The sequence below is a fragment of the Ostrea edulis genome, chromosome 6 (assembly GCF_947568905.1).
Source record: "Ostrea edulis chromosome 6, xbOstEdul1.1, whole genome shotgun sequence".
Taxonomy (NCBI): domain Eukaryota; kingdom Metazoa; phylum Mollusca; class Bivalvia; order Ostreida; family Ostreidae; genus Ostrea; species Ostrea edulis.
The window spans coordinates 72,011,755-72,028,832 of record NC_079169.1 but is presented as its reverse complement, the minus strand read 5'-3'; the positions used below and the strand labels follow the sequence as shown (position 1 = coordinate 72,028,832).

General features: G+C 35.1%; 1 protein-coding gene across 4 annotated transcripts in view; it reads right to left on the bottom strand.

The window, feature by feature from the left end:
- Positions 1–17,078, bottom strand: part of LOC125647940 (APOBEC1 complementation factor-like) — a 45,024-nt gene that overhangs the window by 15,732 nt on the left and 12,214 nt on the right. For 2 of the 4 annotated variants that reach the window (XM_048874811.2, XM_048874813.2), the window contains exons 4-6: positions 15,728–15,778; positions 10,922–10,989; positions 8,826–8,973 (exon numbers count right to left, since the gene is read on the bottom strand). In XM_048874811.2, coding sequence (XP_048730768.2) covers positions 8,826–8,973; positions 10,922–10,989; positions 15,728–15,778 — 267 coding nt within the window. The remainder of the gene's footprint in view (positions 1–8,825; positions 8,974–10,921; positions 10,990–15,727; positions 15,779–17,078) is intronic. The other 2 variants (XM_048874812.2, XM_056140672.1) reach the window with 1 other exon arrangement.

Below are 17,078 nucleotides of genomic sequence, written 5' to 3'. Positions count from 1 at the left end.
CCTCAAAATCGATAGGGAACATCTTCATCCTATGGGTAGTCCATATATATGATATGGTGACTGTAGGTGGAAAGGATAATGCTTTAGAGCCCGGAAACCATTGCGTCTACAGACGGACGGACAAGCCGATTCCAGTATACTCCCCCCCCCCCCCCCCCCCCCCCCCACCACTTGTTGCGGGGGGTATAATAATATAGGCTATCCGAATCTATCTGTCTATAGCGATGTATTATATAGTCTATATAGTGTAGTATTCAATAGACTTTGTGATGCGTAATTCGCACAAGTCTGTACTGAATTTTATATTACTAAGTAGCCTTAATCTGTTAATTTACAAGTAAAAACGTATATTTTGATGTGTTTTTTCCTGGTAATTATTTCAGATGTCATGGGTTTTATTCGCAAACTTCATAGCAGGGCAGATAACTCCTTTTCTGGTTGCAATGCAGATTGTTCCACCAGACTCTGCAAGCCCATGTTTACAGACAAGCAAGATCGCCTTTGTAGTTGTACCTAAATGCATGTGCTTAATCTAAATTTTGATATATAGACCAGCCAATGTGTATATGGTGTAAAAGGATGCAACTTTAAGTATTATTTGATAATATGCATGTGACTTGTTGTTGGAGAGGATTTTTTGCTGAATAGATGATTTTAATAAAATACTTCTGCATATCTTTTAAAGTGTTTTTTATATATATAGTTTTGTTCAAGTTAATGGTCAAACACACTTGATGTTGTGTTAATATATGATACATGTGCAATGATTAGATTGATATTTTATTTGAAAAGAAAAATATTTATTTTTATGGTAAAATGTCGCGAATTTTGAGCGTTGAAAAAAGGTCGTCGCGAGCAAAATCCCGCATGGGGATTTTTAAAAGTTGGCATGTATGAGTACTTTGGCCTTGTGACCTTAAAATCAATATGGGTCATCTACTTGTTAGGATGTACCAGTGTACCAAGTTTGATGTCTGTAAAGCAAACGGTACTCGAGATATTGAGCAGACAATATCTTCCTATGTCCAGAGTAATGTGACTTGTGACCTCAAAATCAACAAGGGACATCTGCTTCCTAGGTAGAATCAGTGCACCAAGTTTGACATCTGTCAAGCATAGGGTTCTCTAGATATAAATATCTTACTATGTCCAGTTTGACCCTTAACCTTTGGACCTCAAAATCAATAGGGGTCATCTACATCTTAGGATGTACCAATTTAAGTTTAATGTCTGTCTATATAAAGCAAATGATTCTCAAGATATAGAGCAGATAATATCTTACTAACTATAGTTTGACTCTTGCTATTTGATCTCGTGACCTCAAAATCAATTGAGGTCATTTATGTTTTGGAGGGAACCAGTGTACAAAGTTTGATGTCTCTCAAGCATAGGGTTTTCAAGATAATGATCGAACTACATTTTCCTTCTGTCCAGAGTGGTATGACCCTTGACCTTTGCTTGACAGTTACCAATTGTTGTCCTTAGAGTAAATGAGCCTTATTGATTTTTAAATCACAAGGTAAAATGTCAAGGGTCAAACTAGACACACGATATTGTCTGCTCTATATCTTGAGAATGCTTTGCTTGACAGACATCAAACTTGGCACTCGGATTTCCCCTTAGAAGTAGATTTTGAGGTCACAAGGTCAAACTGGACATAATAAGATATTGTCCACTCAATATTTTGAGAACATTTGCTTGACAGACATTAAACTTGGTACACTGGTTCTACCAAAGGAGTAGACGACTCCAGTTGACTTTGAGGTAAAAGTCAAACTATTCTGGACATGAAATATTTTCCACTCAATACCTAGACAATCAGTTACCAAACTTGGTACAGTGGTTGCCCCTAGAGGGTAGGTGACCCCTATTGATTTTCAGGTCACATGGTCAAAGGTCAGTCTGTTGGTCTGTAGACCAAATCTTGTCAGCTCAATATCTAAAGAACCCTTTGCTTGACAGTTACTAAACTTTGTACGAAGGACATTTGAAATGTTTTGAATATTGATGCGCTATTAGAAATGCAACGTTTTTACCTTTAAAATGTTAACATTAATCCTTAAAAATACTCTTCATTGACTTGAATACACTCCGAGTCTTTTTCTAAATTTTACTTGGAAAATGTTCATTGGTATGTCTCTTTAGGTATGCCTTTTATACACTGGAAAATGACACTTCTGACAGCATGCTAAGTTTCAAATTGCCAACTGTTTAGGACTTCTTCGATGATTGAGTTTAACCAAACATCACATGGAGCTAAATCAGGACTATAGTGTGGATGTGGCAAAACAACAATTCCATTATCCTTCAAATAGCATGTTAAGATTTTTGCACTTCCGTAAGGAAGAAGAGGGCTTACCGAGTACAAACTTTCTGATGCTTTAACTATTCTCTTAGAATTCTGAAAACAGCTGACAAATCAAAGTTCATAATATTTGCAAGGTCTTCCATGGTATATCTTGAGCAATTGGAGTTTTCACAATCTTTTCTCGTATACGCTGACAATGGCCGACCAGAACGAAGGTCATCTTCAAGTGACTTTCTGCCCAATTTAGTCATCTTCAAGCGACTTTCTGCCCAATTTAGAATGATGCTTCCACCTTAATACTGATGCATATGAGAATGTTTGGTCTCTGTAAACTTTGTCCAAATCAGTTTTAATGTCCGTTGGCGTAAACCCTAATAACGCGCTAACTTTGCAGTAAGCTCTTGCCAAGTTGAAAAATTGTTCTCTTTTTCACATCAGTCTACTGATATTATCTTAAATACGACATACATATATTATTACATCATATTTGTCAGAAAATATTTTTGTGATATCACAATTAAAGCATATTTTCCTGACATTTACATACATGTTAAAAACATTATATTCAGATTTCAGTGTTTTTGACTTTAAATAACAGATATTCATAACTTTTCAATGCCCCTCCCATGGTGATTGCCCTAGAAAGTAGATGACCCTTATTGGTTTTCAGATCACAAGTTCAAATGTCAAACTGGACATAGTAATATATCATCTGCTCAATATATTGAGAACCCTTTGCTTGACAGACATGAAACTTGGCACATTGGTTTCCCCTAAGAATTAGATGCCCCCTATTGATTTTGAGGCCAAAGGTCAAACTGGACACAATAAGATATTATCTACTCAATTCTCTTGAGAACCCTATACTTGACAAACATCAAACTGGGTACACTACACTGGTTGTACCTAAGGAGTAGATGAATCCTATTGATTTTGAGGTCTGAAGGTCAATGGTAAAACTACTCTGATTGTTCATTCAATACCTTGAGAACCCTTTGCTTGACAGACATCTAACTTGGTAAATCATAAGATATAGATAACCCAAATTGATTTTAAGGTCAACAGGTCTCTGGACATAAATTATTGTCTGCTCAGTATCTTGAGAACCCTTTGCTTGACAGATATCAAACTTTGTACCCTAGTGCCCCTAAAGAGTAGATGACCCCCATTGGTTTTCAAGTCACAAAGTTAAAGGTCATGACTCAAATATTTGGCTGGTTATATGGAAATGTCTGTAAAGTATCTTGAAAGATCAAACTTATCATCATGCATACTTGCCTCTTTCTAATAGATAACCTATATTTTTCAGTCATTACACACATCCTAAATGCAAAGTTGATTTTTTTCAATATTGCCTCATGGGGGGCATATATGTTTCTAAAGCATTTCTGTTTTACTTCAATCATTCAGTAAAGATTTTCCCAAATTTTATAAAATTTACTTGCTTTTGAAAGAAACCTTTATTCCTATTGCTCATTCAAACCTTACAATAATGTTGCTAGTCAATAAATAAGGAAATTGACATCATAGGATTTCCAAATTGGATAGGTGGTGAACTTTTTCAAATAATCCACAATTCAATTATAAAATGCAAAATCCTCTGGTACAGTATGCAAGAAATAAAAAGAGGCCCACGGGCCTTCACAGTCACCCGAGTATCATAGACCTGTCATAAAGTCTATATTTGCATTTAAGCCTCATTCAGGAGTCTTTTGTGCACAGCTATATGGCTTTATAAATATGCATACAATTCCCCATTTAATTACAATAGAAGGAGATATGAAGTTTGAAGCATTTAAATCAGCACTTATAAAATCCCCCCAATCCCCCCAATATCTATCCCATGGGGCATCATTTTCATAACTTAGGGAAAGAGTTTCATGGACATCATAACCATGCATTTAGTTTTTCCTCACACAAATCTGAGAGTAAAGAAGAATTTGTAAGATTTAATACATTTTCACAATCTAACCATATTGGCCATACCCTAGGCCTGAACCCCTAACCCAGGGGCCATGAGTTTCACAAATTATGTAGAGATTTTCATGGACATCATAACCATGCATTTAGTTTTTCTCACACGTCTGAGAGTAGAAAAGATTTTCTAAGATTTAATATATCTTTACTATATGGACATATTGGAGCCACACTAGAGACTGAACCCCTGACCAAGGGGCCATGAATTTCACAATTTTGGTAAAGGGCTTCATGGACATCATAACCATGCATTTGGTTTTTCTCCAGCATGTGTTGGAGTAGTGAAGATTTTTGAAAATTTTGCATTTTTTTCAGTTTTGGCTACACCCATGAGGCCCTGGAGGAGATAAGATAATAAATTTCACAATTCACATTCCTCTTATCCTAAAGAAGCTTCACAACAATGGTAACAATTGGCCTTGTTGCTTTCATGATTGATTGAATACTGTTTTACATCCCTCTCGAGAATCTTTCACTCATATAGAGATGTCACCACTGCCGGTGAAGGGCTGCAAAATTTAGGCCTATGCTCAACGCTTATGGCCATTGAGCAGGGAGGAATCTTTATCGTGCCACACCTGCTGTGCCAAGGGACCTCGGTTTTTGTGGTCTCATCCAAAGGACCGCCCCATTTAGTCACCTCTTACGACAAGCAAGGGGGTACTGAGGACCTTTCTAACCCGGATCCCCAAATGTAAAATTGTTAATGGACGATGCACCACGACGGACGAAAACCAATGACAATAGGTCACGCAAGTGACTCAGGATACCTAAAAACTATATAAATCTGGGCAAAACCAAATCCCACAATTTTAAATAATAACATGTCTCTAAACATATACATCTAATTTGTATCATTTGTTTTGTATTGAAGCTTTTAGCATACAGGATTACAATTACTATTCATACCAGTCAACTAAGCTGGTTACATATCATGAATATGCCAGAATGTACTTAATTGAGACTTTTCTCACTCTAAATGCTCTACTAAGCAGTCTGGTCTATCAAAGATACTTTCCTGTCTAAACTTACAAGACAACTTTTCTGTCTAGCAACCAGTTTGATTCAAAAGCTGGGTTTATGTCGATCTAACTGTTGAAAAGGTTACAAGAAGTGCAACAGAACACTTTTGCTCGATTATTAAGATACTTGCTGCTATCGTTATCTAGTATTTTGGAAAAAAATTCCAACAATTGATTTGTATTAATTAATTACAGTTCATCCCCATAATTAGAATAAAACCCACTTGTATTTTCCCAGTCTGCCATTTTGTTTAACTTTAACAAGGGTTGGACACCAGTACAATGTACTCAGTACCAATACCTAATAATGATAAATTGTTTCAAAATTACTTGTAAAATACCATTTCACTTCATACTGGTATCCGCAGTGGCCGAGAGGTTAAAGCGTTTGCCCCGCATGCGGAAGGCCGGGGTTTGAATCCCGGCCACGACAGACCTAAGTCGCAAAAAACAGGTAGTGACAGTTCCATCGCCAAACACTCGGCATCAGGTGTGACTGTCACGGGTCCTCGGAGATGACCTTAAAAACAGATGACCCGTGTCACAGTAGTGTGGCACGCTAAAGAACCCTCACTGCTCAAAGGCCGTAAGCGCCGAGCATAGGCCTAAATTTGAAGCCCTTCACCGGTCTTGGTAACGTCTCCATATGAGTGATAAATTCTCGAGCGAGACGTTAAGCAAGATACAATCAATCAATCATACTGGTATCAATATTGGTATTTGATAATCCTTTGAATTCTTAGTCCATACCTTGCATTACTGTTGAATGAATTGATTCAATATGTTCTAAGGTTTTGCTAATCGATGAAATGCAACAAACGATAACCAACTAGACATTTCAATTATTCGATAAATACTTGAAATGTATGATTTTCAATTAAGTGTATGTCAACTTAGCATTACTTTTGTTAAGTCTTTTAGTTTATGACACATTTTTCAGATACTGGAATGCTAAAACAGAAGTGATTATTCTTCAGGTTTCCTGTATCTTCTTCTATTAGTATCATCGCTATTTTACTGTAAAGATTTACTGTGCGTGTTTACAGCGATTGGTAAAGGTGAAAAGTATTCTAGAAAAGAAACATGAAATCTTGAGCTTTCAGCTCAGGGTGAGCTAACAATATAGGGATACTTCAATATCAGACCTGTGATTCTTCCGTCGGAAGACAAAATCTCCCGAATTTGAGCCCCCCTTCCGTTCCTTCCGTTAAAATGTAAAATCTTCCGTCATTTCAAATTTTCAACAACAAAAATTTTCTGAGCGCTATTTTTCGATATTGATAAGGAAAAACCCCGAGACAATCGAAAGTCGTCTTTTGAATTACGTATTTCCGATCGAGCTCGAGCTTCGCGATATTTGTGTAACTGAAAGTGTTTCCGGTCAAAACAAACCTTACAATTTCGTGTTTAATTCCATTTATTTCATAAGTATTTGTTGTTTATTTCACCTCAGCATTTGAGATACAGGAATATTGACGGTATATTTACCCGTCCATTCTTTTTCAGTTTTTTTTTATCCCGGGATATTCAATAAAGTTTAATATATTTATACTTTGAATTTTCGATCAGCTGACTTGCATTTTCTGTTGTTACTTTGCAACTTGTTTTATAAAATCATTCCATCTGGTTTACCATAAGTGTGTTGCACTTACCGAAAGTGAACATTTGTTATTGTTTGGTACGCTAACTAAATTTCATTCCAGTTTTCTAGTTTCATATTACCCTTTTAATTCAAACTAGGAATAGAATAGCAAAATTTCCCCTGTGTTTCACTTGTTCATTCAGAACAACCCTCCTGTTTTTATTTTAAATCAGTTCAGCTTATTCTACTTTGCTTGTAATTCTGAATTAAGCATTCTGGAAGACTTCGTAGCCATTGGTAATGTATTGATTATACAAATATTTTAGTGTGATAATTGTTATAACTTGTTATCTCTGTAATAAATATATAAATATAACAAGTTTTTTTTCATTTAATTGTGGTTTTTAAGGTATTGACTTAAGAATTATCAATGTTCTTAACACAAAAAAGGATTTATCAATGTTCTCAACACAAAAAGGATCTGATGATTATGAACTCAGACACTTGGAACACAAAAAAAACCAACTACTAGTAGCATGATTTCATTACCCAATGAACACACAAAAACGGTAAAAAAATGTCGATAAAAAATCTCCAGTTATCAGACCAAAACTCCAGCTGAAAATTTCAAATCTCCAGTTGTGGCATGACAGTTCTGTCACAGGTATGCAATATCAATATTACCAACAAGGCCTTCCTGTACTACGTTCCACAGAAAACTTCCATGTAGTGTGTAAAAATTCCATCCCCATCATAAAACCAGGGTCCATAATTTGAAAAGAAAACTCGAAACAACACAACTTGGGAATGTTTGCACATCAAAATGATATTGTGTGACCCTCCTACTCTTGAAAAGAATGTTTTAAAATTTCCTACATATTCTCATCTTAAACTTTGAATTCCTATTTCAGCCTCATGCACCCTTGCCCTAAGGGTCATGATTTCATAAAATATTACCCTACATCTGAATACTTGTAAATTAATACGACTAATCATGGACAATGGTTTTAGAAAGAATTTGTAAAGAATTTTTAAAAGTAATTCCCAAGTGAAATTATGGTCCCCTATTGTAGCTCCACCTTACCCCAAGGAACCATGATTCAAACCAACTTGAATCTGGACTACCTCAGAATGATTACTAATCTTTGTTCTTGAAAAGATATTGAACTTTTCCTTCCATACATTCCCATTACTTTCACATATTGCCATGTATATTGTTAAGGCCCCATCCCATGATTTGAACAAACTTGATCTGCACTATCTTATCATACTTGCATATCAATATACCACCCCCCCCCCCCCCCTGAATAATTAAAATTCTAAACTATGTCAGCAGAGGTATCATATAACTTTCATCTTTTCTAGCTAGCCTATGGTTCTTGAGAAGATTTTTAAATGACCCCACTCTATTTTTTTTCTTGATTATCCCCTCTTGAAAGAAGGCATGACCCTTTGAACAATTTTGAATCCCTTTACCAAAAGATGCTCTGTACAGTACCAACTTTGGTTGAAATTGGTCCAGTGGTTTTAAAGAAGTTGAAAAGTGAAAAGTTTAAGATGATGACGGTTACATGTAATGAACAAATTTTGATAAAAAAAAAATCACTCGAGTCTATTGCTCAAGAGAGCTAAAAAGACCGTATTTCAGGCAATAAATATATATATAATCCATCTAGTTAACGAGGACAACTATCTATTTTAATTATGACATAAAACCACCATAGACCAGACTGTTTAGCACCTTGATCCATCACCTAATTTTTATCTTCATTTACACATTAAATTGACTTACAAGTACTCCTTGAGCAAAACTGTCAATTTACAAAATAAAGGTTGTATCCTGTTGTCGCATGAAACTCTAAAATAACTGTGCAAAATAACATAATGAATTCAAACAACACAAGTGTCATGCAAATTCAAACAGTGAGTGACATACTTCATGCGAGTATCTTCGGAGGCCTCTGCCCATTAGACCAGGAATGAATCCAGCCCTCTGATTTCCAGCACCTCTTGATCCTGCTGCCCCACGTCCTCTCCCCCTCAGGGCACCCCGAATCCCTACAGCAGTTCTTCCTTGGAATTCCCTATGGTGGTAAATGCATGGGTATCAATACATGATTGTGTTTTGCATACCCAGTCCATAGTTTATTTTCCAGGGTTCAAAATTAAGATGGCTCAATCACTACACCTTGAATGAGTTTCTCAAATCAGCATAAAATGATTTAATTATAAAACACATGATAATATCAATGTAATAATTACATATGTCAACAAGAGGCCCATGGGCCACATCGCTCACCTGAGTAACCTTGGCCCATATTTAAAGATCTTCCCTATATATTCACAAGTAAAACTTCAATCCCTATTGTGGTCCCAACTTACACCCGGGGATCATGATTTTTACAAACTTGAATCTGCACTATATCAGGAAGCTTTCATGTAAATGTAAACTTTTCTGGCCCAGTGGTTCTTGAGAAGAAGATTTTGAAATCACTCCACCCTATTTTTGCATTTTTGTGATTAACTACCCTTTAAAAGGAGCATGGTCCTTCATTTGAACAAACTTGAATCCCCTTCACCCAAGGATGATTTGTATAAAGTTTGGTTGAAATTGTTCAAGTGGTTCTGGATAAGAAGTTGAAAGTATGAAAAGCTTACAGACGAACATACAGACGATGGATAATGGGTGATCAGAAAAGCTCACTTGAGCTTGTGAGCTAAAAAGGCAAAAATGTGCAATTTTGAATTTTAAAAGAACAAAAAAGATCTTTTTTTTTTTTTTTTAAATCTATTTCATTACATATTCACAAAAGACAATGGTGGATTTGAATTCTTTGCATTGGTATTATAAAAAGTATAAGTCTTGGTGAAGTGAGCTAAGTGGAAATAACTAAATGCATCCAAAAAAATTAAATTTTCAACTGTGTTGCATTATATGCTTGCAACTTTATTGATGAATATTTAGGATCTTTGTTATACACATTCTAAGTTTTTCAATTCTGGATTTTAATCATAACAAGAGGCCAATGGACCTTAATGGTCACCTGAGTATTAAAATTTTTTGGTCTTTAGAAATCATTGCATTACCTATGCGCTTTTTAATACTCCTCTATTTTTATACTTTGTACTAGATAATAGACATATTGGTATATGTATAACTTGTACACAATTGGTAATTCACAATTCTTTTATAGAGAAGTATGTTTTGTTACAACACAGCAAAATGCGATTTCAAATGTCCAAATATTCAGTATATTTAATAGAAAACCTAATCCTCAAAGATTGTGTACTTGATGTACAGGAATAAAAAGAAGTTAATGCATTTGTCAACATATGATCAATAGTCCTATCCTGGGACCACAAATTAATCCTTAACAATACAACATGCATTTCACAATTTTGGTAGAAGCTCAGTTTCTGGATGTCCAGAAATACAGAAGATTTTCAATGAAATATAAAGCATTTTCAATATACAATAAACTCTTCCTCAACCTAGGTCTCAATACAGTTGCCATGGATTTCAGAAGTTTGCTAGTGCAAAGTGGGCTCAATGCATGCTCCACATTATAATCATACAGTAAGACTGCTAGATGTACAAAAGTAAAAGGGGTTCATGGGCCACATTACTCACATGAATCACCTTGGCCCTGCTGTTGTTCAGCTACTGTGATTTTAAAAAGATTTTATTCCCATGAATTTTTTTTTTTACCCATATTATGGTTCCAACCTAACCCCATAGGGTCACGACATAACCATGACAAAAAAGGGACTGATGAACCGACAGACTGATGGATGGGTAAAAAACATTATACCCTTCACAACTTTGTTGTGTGCATGGGGTATAAAAAAACCCTACCATTTCTTCTACTATTATTTGGACACAAAATTCCCAAAATAAATGGGCATTAGAAACATTGGTTAATACTTTCAATCTTTACAGAGAATACAAATTTTTCCATGGATGTTACACATTTTACAAATTTGAATCTGTTGATAGGTTTAAAATGCTGCTTTATGTCACAAATTCCTTACCTGCCAGGCTGCGGGAAAACTTGGCTAAACATGGCTTGATCACCATATACATTGTATCCACTAAATGCCTACAACATAACCGTTAAACATATATCATCAGCCATACCAGACATGTATGGCTACCTAAGCACAAACATTTCTTATAATTATTTGCTGCATGTTTCTTTTAAAGAATTTTGGTTGAAATTTTAAAATAAAGAAAATCAAATAACATTTTCAATGAACTGTAAACCAACAGTAAGAGCACTGCAAAGCAGGGCATATACCCTCACAACATGGGCATTCTGAATTTTAAATTCCCACATGAAGTGACCTTGATTTTTTACTTTAAACTAGAAAATAAATAGGAATTCCAGTTATATCTCAGTAAATTTGCTAAAATTTGGGTTGAAATGTTTTTTATACATAGATCTTGTACATAAATGCATGAACTTCAAACTTTTGAATTGAACTTTTCTTCTCATCAAGATGAACTTAGATTCAATACCTTAAATATTATATTCAAGGTTAAACCTTTGAGCAAGGTGGGATCATTCTATGAAAATGTCATTGAAACTGAATACAAAATTTTTCTATATCATGAAAGTCAAGAATTTCAGAACAAGTCATTTCACATTAACCCTAAAAATCAATAGGAGCAAGAAATGTAATCAAAATCTTGTTCACAATTTAAAAGAGCAAATCAACTGATGAACACATGAACATAAAAACACACAAACAAGCAAAATATCTTATTTCCATTGCAATTCTGTTGCATGGGAACATTCACTGCATTTTAGACAACTGTTTTTATTTTGTTGATTTATGGATTTCTTAATATAGAAAATTAGGATCAGTTGGTCAAAATAAAACTAAATTTAAAAAATGCTAAGCAATATAACACAGAAAATTTATCAAATATTTAACATTACCCCACATTTACCTTTTCAGATTATGCATGTATACACCCTCTATTAGATATATCTAAAACAAGACAAGATTGTAATCTGCCAAAATACAAAGTCTTCCAAATGAAGTAGTGGCTGTATAAAAGTGGGGTTTCTGAGTACTACTGTTTTTCCCCACATTAATAACTCCCTTGCACAAAATCCCTGCCAACAGGAGACATTTAAAAAATCAATATATGCACCCAGGGGTGCATAAGCCGAGTTGCATGGGATACATTGTAAAGTCAGGAATGATGTGGCATATTTATAATTGTGAAGAACTAATTTCAGTTTTAAACTTTTCGAGTTACTGTCCAGAAACCATATTTGTCTGAAGTTTTCCATCTATTTTTGGTCACTGCGACCTTGAACTTTGACCATTTTTCTCCAAAATCAATAGGGATCTTCCTTACCTGGTACCCAACAATATATCAAAGTTTCATTTGATTAGATTGTAAACTTCTTGAGTTATCATCCGGAAACCAATTGTTGACACCTAACCGCCCGCATCACCAAACCAATAGCCGAGTTCAACTTCGTTGCAACTCAAGTAATAAAGTGTGGAACATGCCTGTCAATCATTTATCAAAATCCTTCTATCACATTTGAATATTCCACATCTCTATTGGTCCCAATTCTAAAGTAATACGAGTTTTTTTGTCCAAGGTCTAAGATCAAGGTCACTGGAGATACTAGTTTGTATGTGACAACATCCTTTTGTCATTTCTGAAGATTCCATGTTTCTATCAGTCCTGGTTCTAAAGTAAAATGGGTTTCTATGATTAAGGTTAAAAGGGTCATTTGACCTTGACACTAGTTTGAAATCCTCTTATCATTTCTGAAGATCCCACATCTCCATCAATTCTAGTTCTACAGTTATACCAGTTTTCATGTTCAAGGTCAGAGGTCAAGGTCACTGGAGTAATTCAATCTAGCTACTAATTTGTAGGCCCCATCATCCTTTTATCATTTCTAAAGATCTCACATCTGTCAGACCTGGTTCTGAAGCAATACCAGTTTTATGTTTAAGGTCAGATGTCAAGGTCACTTGACCTTGATACTGGTTTGTAGGTCCTATCATCCTCTAATAATTTCTGAATATTCAATATCGCTTTCAGTCCTGATTCTACAGTTATACCAGGTTTAATGTTCAAGGTCAGAGGTCAAGGTCATTGGAGTCACTTATCCTTGATACTAATTTGTAGGTCCCATCATCCTCTCATCAATTCTGAAGATTCCATGTCTCTACCACACCTAGTTCTGAAGTAATACCAGTTTTTATGTTCATGGCCAGAGGTCAAGGTCATTGGGGTCCCTTAACTAGTTTATAGGCCTTGTAATTCTCTAATCATTCCTGAAGACCCAAGAACTCTATCTATCATGTCTGTCAAGTTATATCTGTTAAATTTTGGAATTAATTTCCCCTCCATAGAGTTCAATTAGACCCCACCCCCATCTGATCCCCCCAAAATGTACCATAACCCCTTCAATCTGAAAACAAAAATAGTTCTGCACAACTAGATACATTTGCCATTCATATCCTTGAGTATCTAATACTTTTATCAACAGGTTACAGAGAACAGCTGTGGACATTTTTAGGTGCAAGAAAGAACAAGAAGTGGAAGAATTTGACAATAACAAGAACCGAGCAAAAACGAATCTCCAGATTTCATTTGGAAGACAATTCATATTAAAAATTGTGTCGGGAGATCTGAAAACTAACATATAGATATATATTTAAAAAACTGTTGCCTCCAATATCAGTTTTACTTAATATATTCATAAATTAAAAAAGAACCTTCATATCAAACAGAACACTCCAATATTGGAAAGGATTAATAAAATGTTAGTTCTAAAGTAGCTACATTGAATATCAAAATGAAGACTTCACAACTCTTAATAAAGTTTAAATCTAGACAACCAAAATTATAACTTTTCAAATATATTTCGCATTAACACCATGGGGAACATGCAAACCAAGTTTAATGATTCTAGCCTATCAGTATCAGTTTTCCTTTATGATCCATGAAGCATGACATTGACCTTGAAAAACAACAGGCATCTTCCTCTCACCACGAAGAATATGTACCAGGCTTGGATTTCTCGAAAAAATCTCAAACTTAAAGCAATACAAGCTGTAACTGACAGTAAATAGATTGAAAAATAAAAGAACAAATATTCAACATTGAAGCAACAAACCTGTCAAATAAGCCCATAAGCCACATCGCCCACCTGAGTCACCTTGGCCCATATCTGAAAACTTTCCATATATATTTGCATTTAAAACCTTAGTCCCTATTGTGGCCCCAACCTACCCCTGGAGGCCATTATTTTTACAAACTCGAATCTGCACTATGTCAGAAAGCTTTCATGTAAATGTCAACTTCTTTGGCCCAATGCTTCTTGAAAGGAAGATTTTTAAAGATTTTCCCTATATATTTCTATGTAAAACTTTGATCCCCTATTGTGGCCTTAACCTATCCCTGGGGGCCATGATTTGAACAAACTTGAATCTGTACTATGTCAGGAAGCTTTCATGTAAATCTTAGCTCTTCTGGTTCAGTGGTTCTTGAGAAGAAGATTTTTAAAGATTTTCCCTATATATTTCTATGTAAAACTTTGATTCCCTATTGTGGCCCTAACCTATCCCCGGGGGCCATGATTTGATCAAACTTGAATCTGTACTATGTCAGGAAACTTTCATGTAAATCTTAGCTCTTCTGGTTCAGTGGTTCTTGATTCGGGGGCCATGATTTGAACAAATCAGAATTTATTTTCTGTCTCAAAGAGTTATTTACAAATCATCGTTTCTAGACAACCAGCTGTTCATGAACTTCAGATAGAGGGGGTTTCCATTTCATGGCTGTCAGACTTACTGTTCTTGATTTTCTTGACAAGCCTCTGCCTACTTTCCATTGCTTCAAGAAGTCATAAATCCCCCCTTAACTTACAATGATGTTGCGATGAAGTTTCGCCCTCTCTCGATAGTGAAGTTACTGTTCTTGTAACGTATTTATAATGACAAACTTTGTGGCCTCCGTTAAATGCACTATCCTTCCTTGATTCCAAAAAATATCTTTTTACACAAAGCAAATAAAGCTTTCGGAAAGCACCATACTCTATTAGATTTTCATTTTAAGGTAGTACTCTACATCGTCATAATGGCTGACTTCCTTTAAAAACATGGATGAAAAAATCGATATCAGTAATATTGGACTTTTCCTTTTCCATTTAAATACCTAGCCGAGTAGCTCAGTAGGTTAGAATACCGACTGATGAACTGTAGGTCGCAGGTTCGAGTCCAGCAGGGGTTTTAAATTTTTTTCAGATTACCTTCTACTAAAACTGTATTTTTTGACAAAATAAAGTAAATTTGAAAATTATCAACTTCAAAATATTGTTGTACATATTCTCCACTTTTCATCTACATCAAATTTCTCTGGTGTAGCGTACCTCCTTAAGCCTGATAGTTTCCAAGTTAAACAGAAAACCTGAAAAACGCAAAACTTGATGGCCCTAACAAATGCAAACCACGATAGAAAACTGAAAACCTGGTAAGCACAAAACCTGATATGATAGGATACACACACACACAATAGGATAGGATATACACACAATAGGACAGGATACAAACACGACAGAACACCTTAGAAAATGTAAAGAACTACACTTCTACATTACTGAAAATATTGGACAAGTGTATTCTGCAGTGCAATCATTGCTCTTGTTAATTGGAGTATGTAGGCCTTGGTTGCTTTGATCTGCATGATATTAATTTCGGCCCCTTCACTATATTTAACAGTATTTAGATATGGTTAGTCATATAACATGTAACTAATCAAAAACATGCACCATATGAATTATATGAAAGATCAAGAACCTCAAATGAAAGTTGCTTTAATTGTGATTCTAAAGTCCCTTCAATTTCATCCTATAGAAAATAAAAACATGATTTTAAAAAACAAAAGTAGTCAAGTCATGATATATTAAGCAAATGGGGGATAGTAGTGAGTTATTGTTCCTAATGTAGCAGTGCTATGTGTACTGCTCCAAGTGATAACTTCTACTAACATTCGTGAATCATAACGTTACAAGTGATGGGCAATTGGGGGGGGGGGGGGGGGGGGGAATTAATCGATGATCAGATCAATCGGATGTACCTTTTTGATTGATTAATCGAAAAATAATCAAATTTTAATGATTTCAAATTTATGGCATAAATATATTAAATTTACTTTATGTTTTACCCTAAAATCATTAGATTGATTGTATCTTGGTTAACATCTCTCTCTCTAGAGAGAGAGAGAGAGAGAGAGAGAGAGAGAATTTTTCAATCATATGGAGATGTCCAAAATCATAATTAGATATTTGAAGTTAATAATCCCATACTTTCGATTTTATTTTCCCGGGATAGGGATAGATCTCTTGACTTTTGTTGTTCTTTTGGGATCCGGGTTAGGATAGAGCCTCACTACCCCTTGCTTGTTGTAAGAGGCAAAATCTGAGGCCCCATGTCACAACAGGTGTGGCACGATAAAGATTCCTCCCTGTTCAAAGACTGTAAGCGCCGAGCATAGGCCTAAATTTTGCAGGCCTTTACCGGCAATGGTGACATCTCCATGTGTGTGAAAGATTCTCAAGAGAAACGTTAAACAATATTAAATCATTCAATCTTATCAGATGATTCAGCTTCGCCAGCCATTTTTTATTTTAGATAAGTCAAGGCAGGAATATTCGTATTATTTTTTAAAAATACCGACGTCGGTGATTTTCGATTTTCAAAATGACAATCGATTATTCACATCATTTCAGTTATAGCAACCGACAATCGAAAGTCGGCGACAATATCACTAGACGTTACACTGTTTTTAGCTATATTTGAAATTGAAACTGTCCAATTCCTGCAATTACTGATTACAGCATTGAAAACAAGACTGACCAGCCTTTCATCGTTCATAGTAGACCTGATCCAATGCTTAAAACACTTCATTGTAGAAAATGATCTCCCTAGGCAAAGAACAAACTGGCATAGTAGTGACTAGATCTAATTGATATAATCATTCCTTTTCTATTTTGTAAAATAATTATTATCTTGTCACTATTTCAAGACTTCTTGTTTATTTTCCTTTTCCTAAACAATTATGACTAATTTGTTTAATTCTTAGAGCTATCTAGAATTTGATCGATCTCTTTGAAGTTAATTTAATTTCAAACTTTATTGAAACATTAAT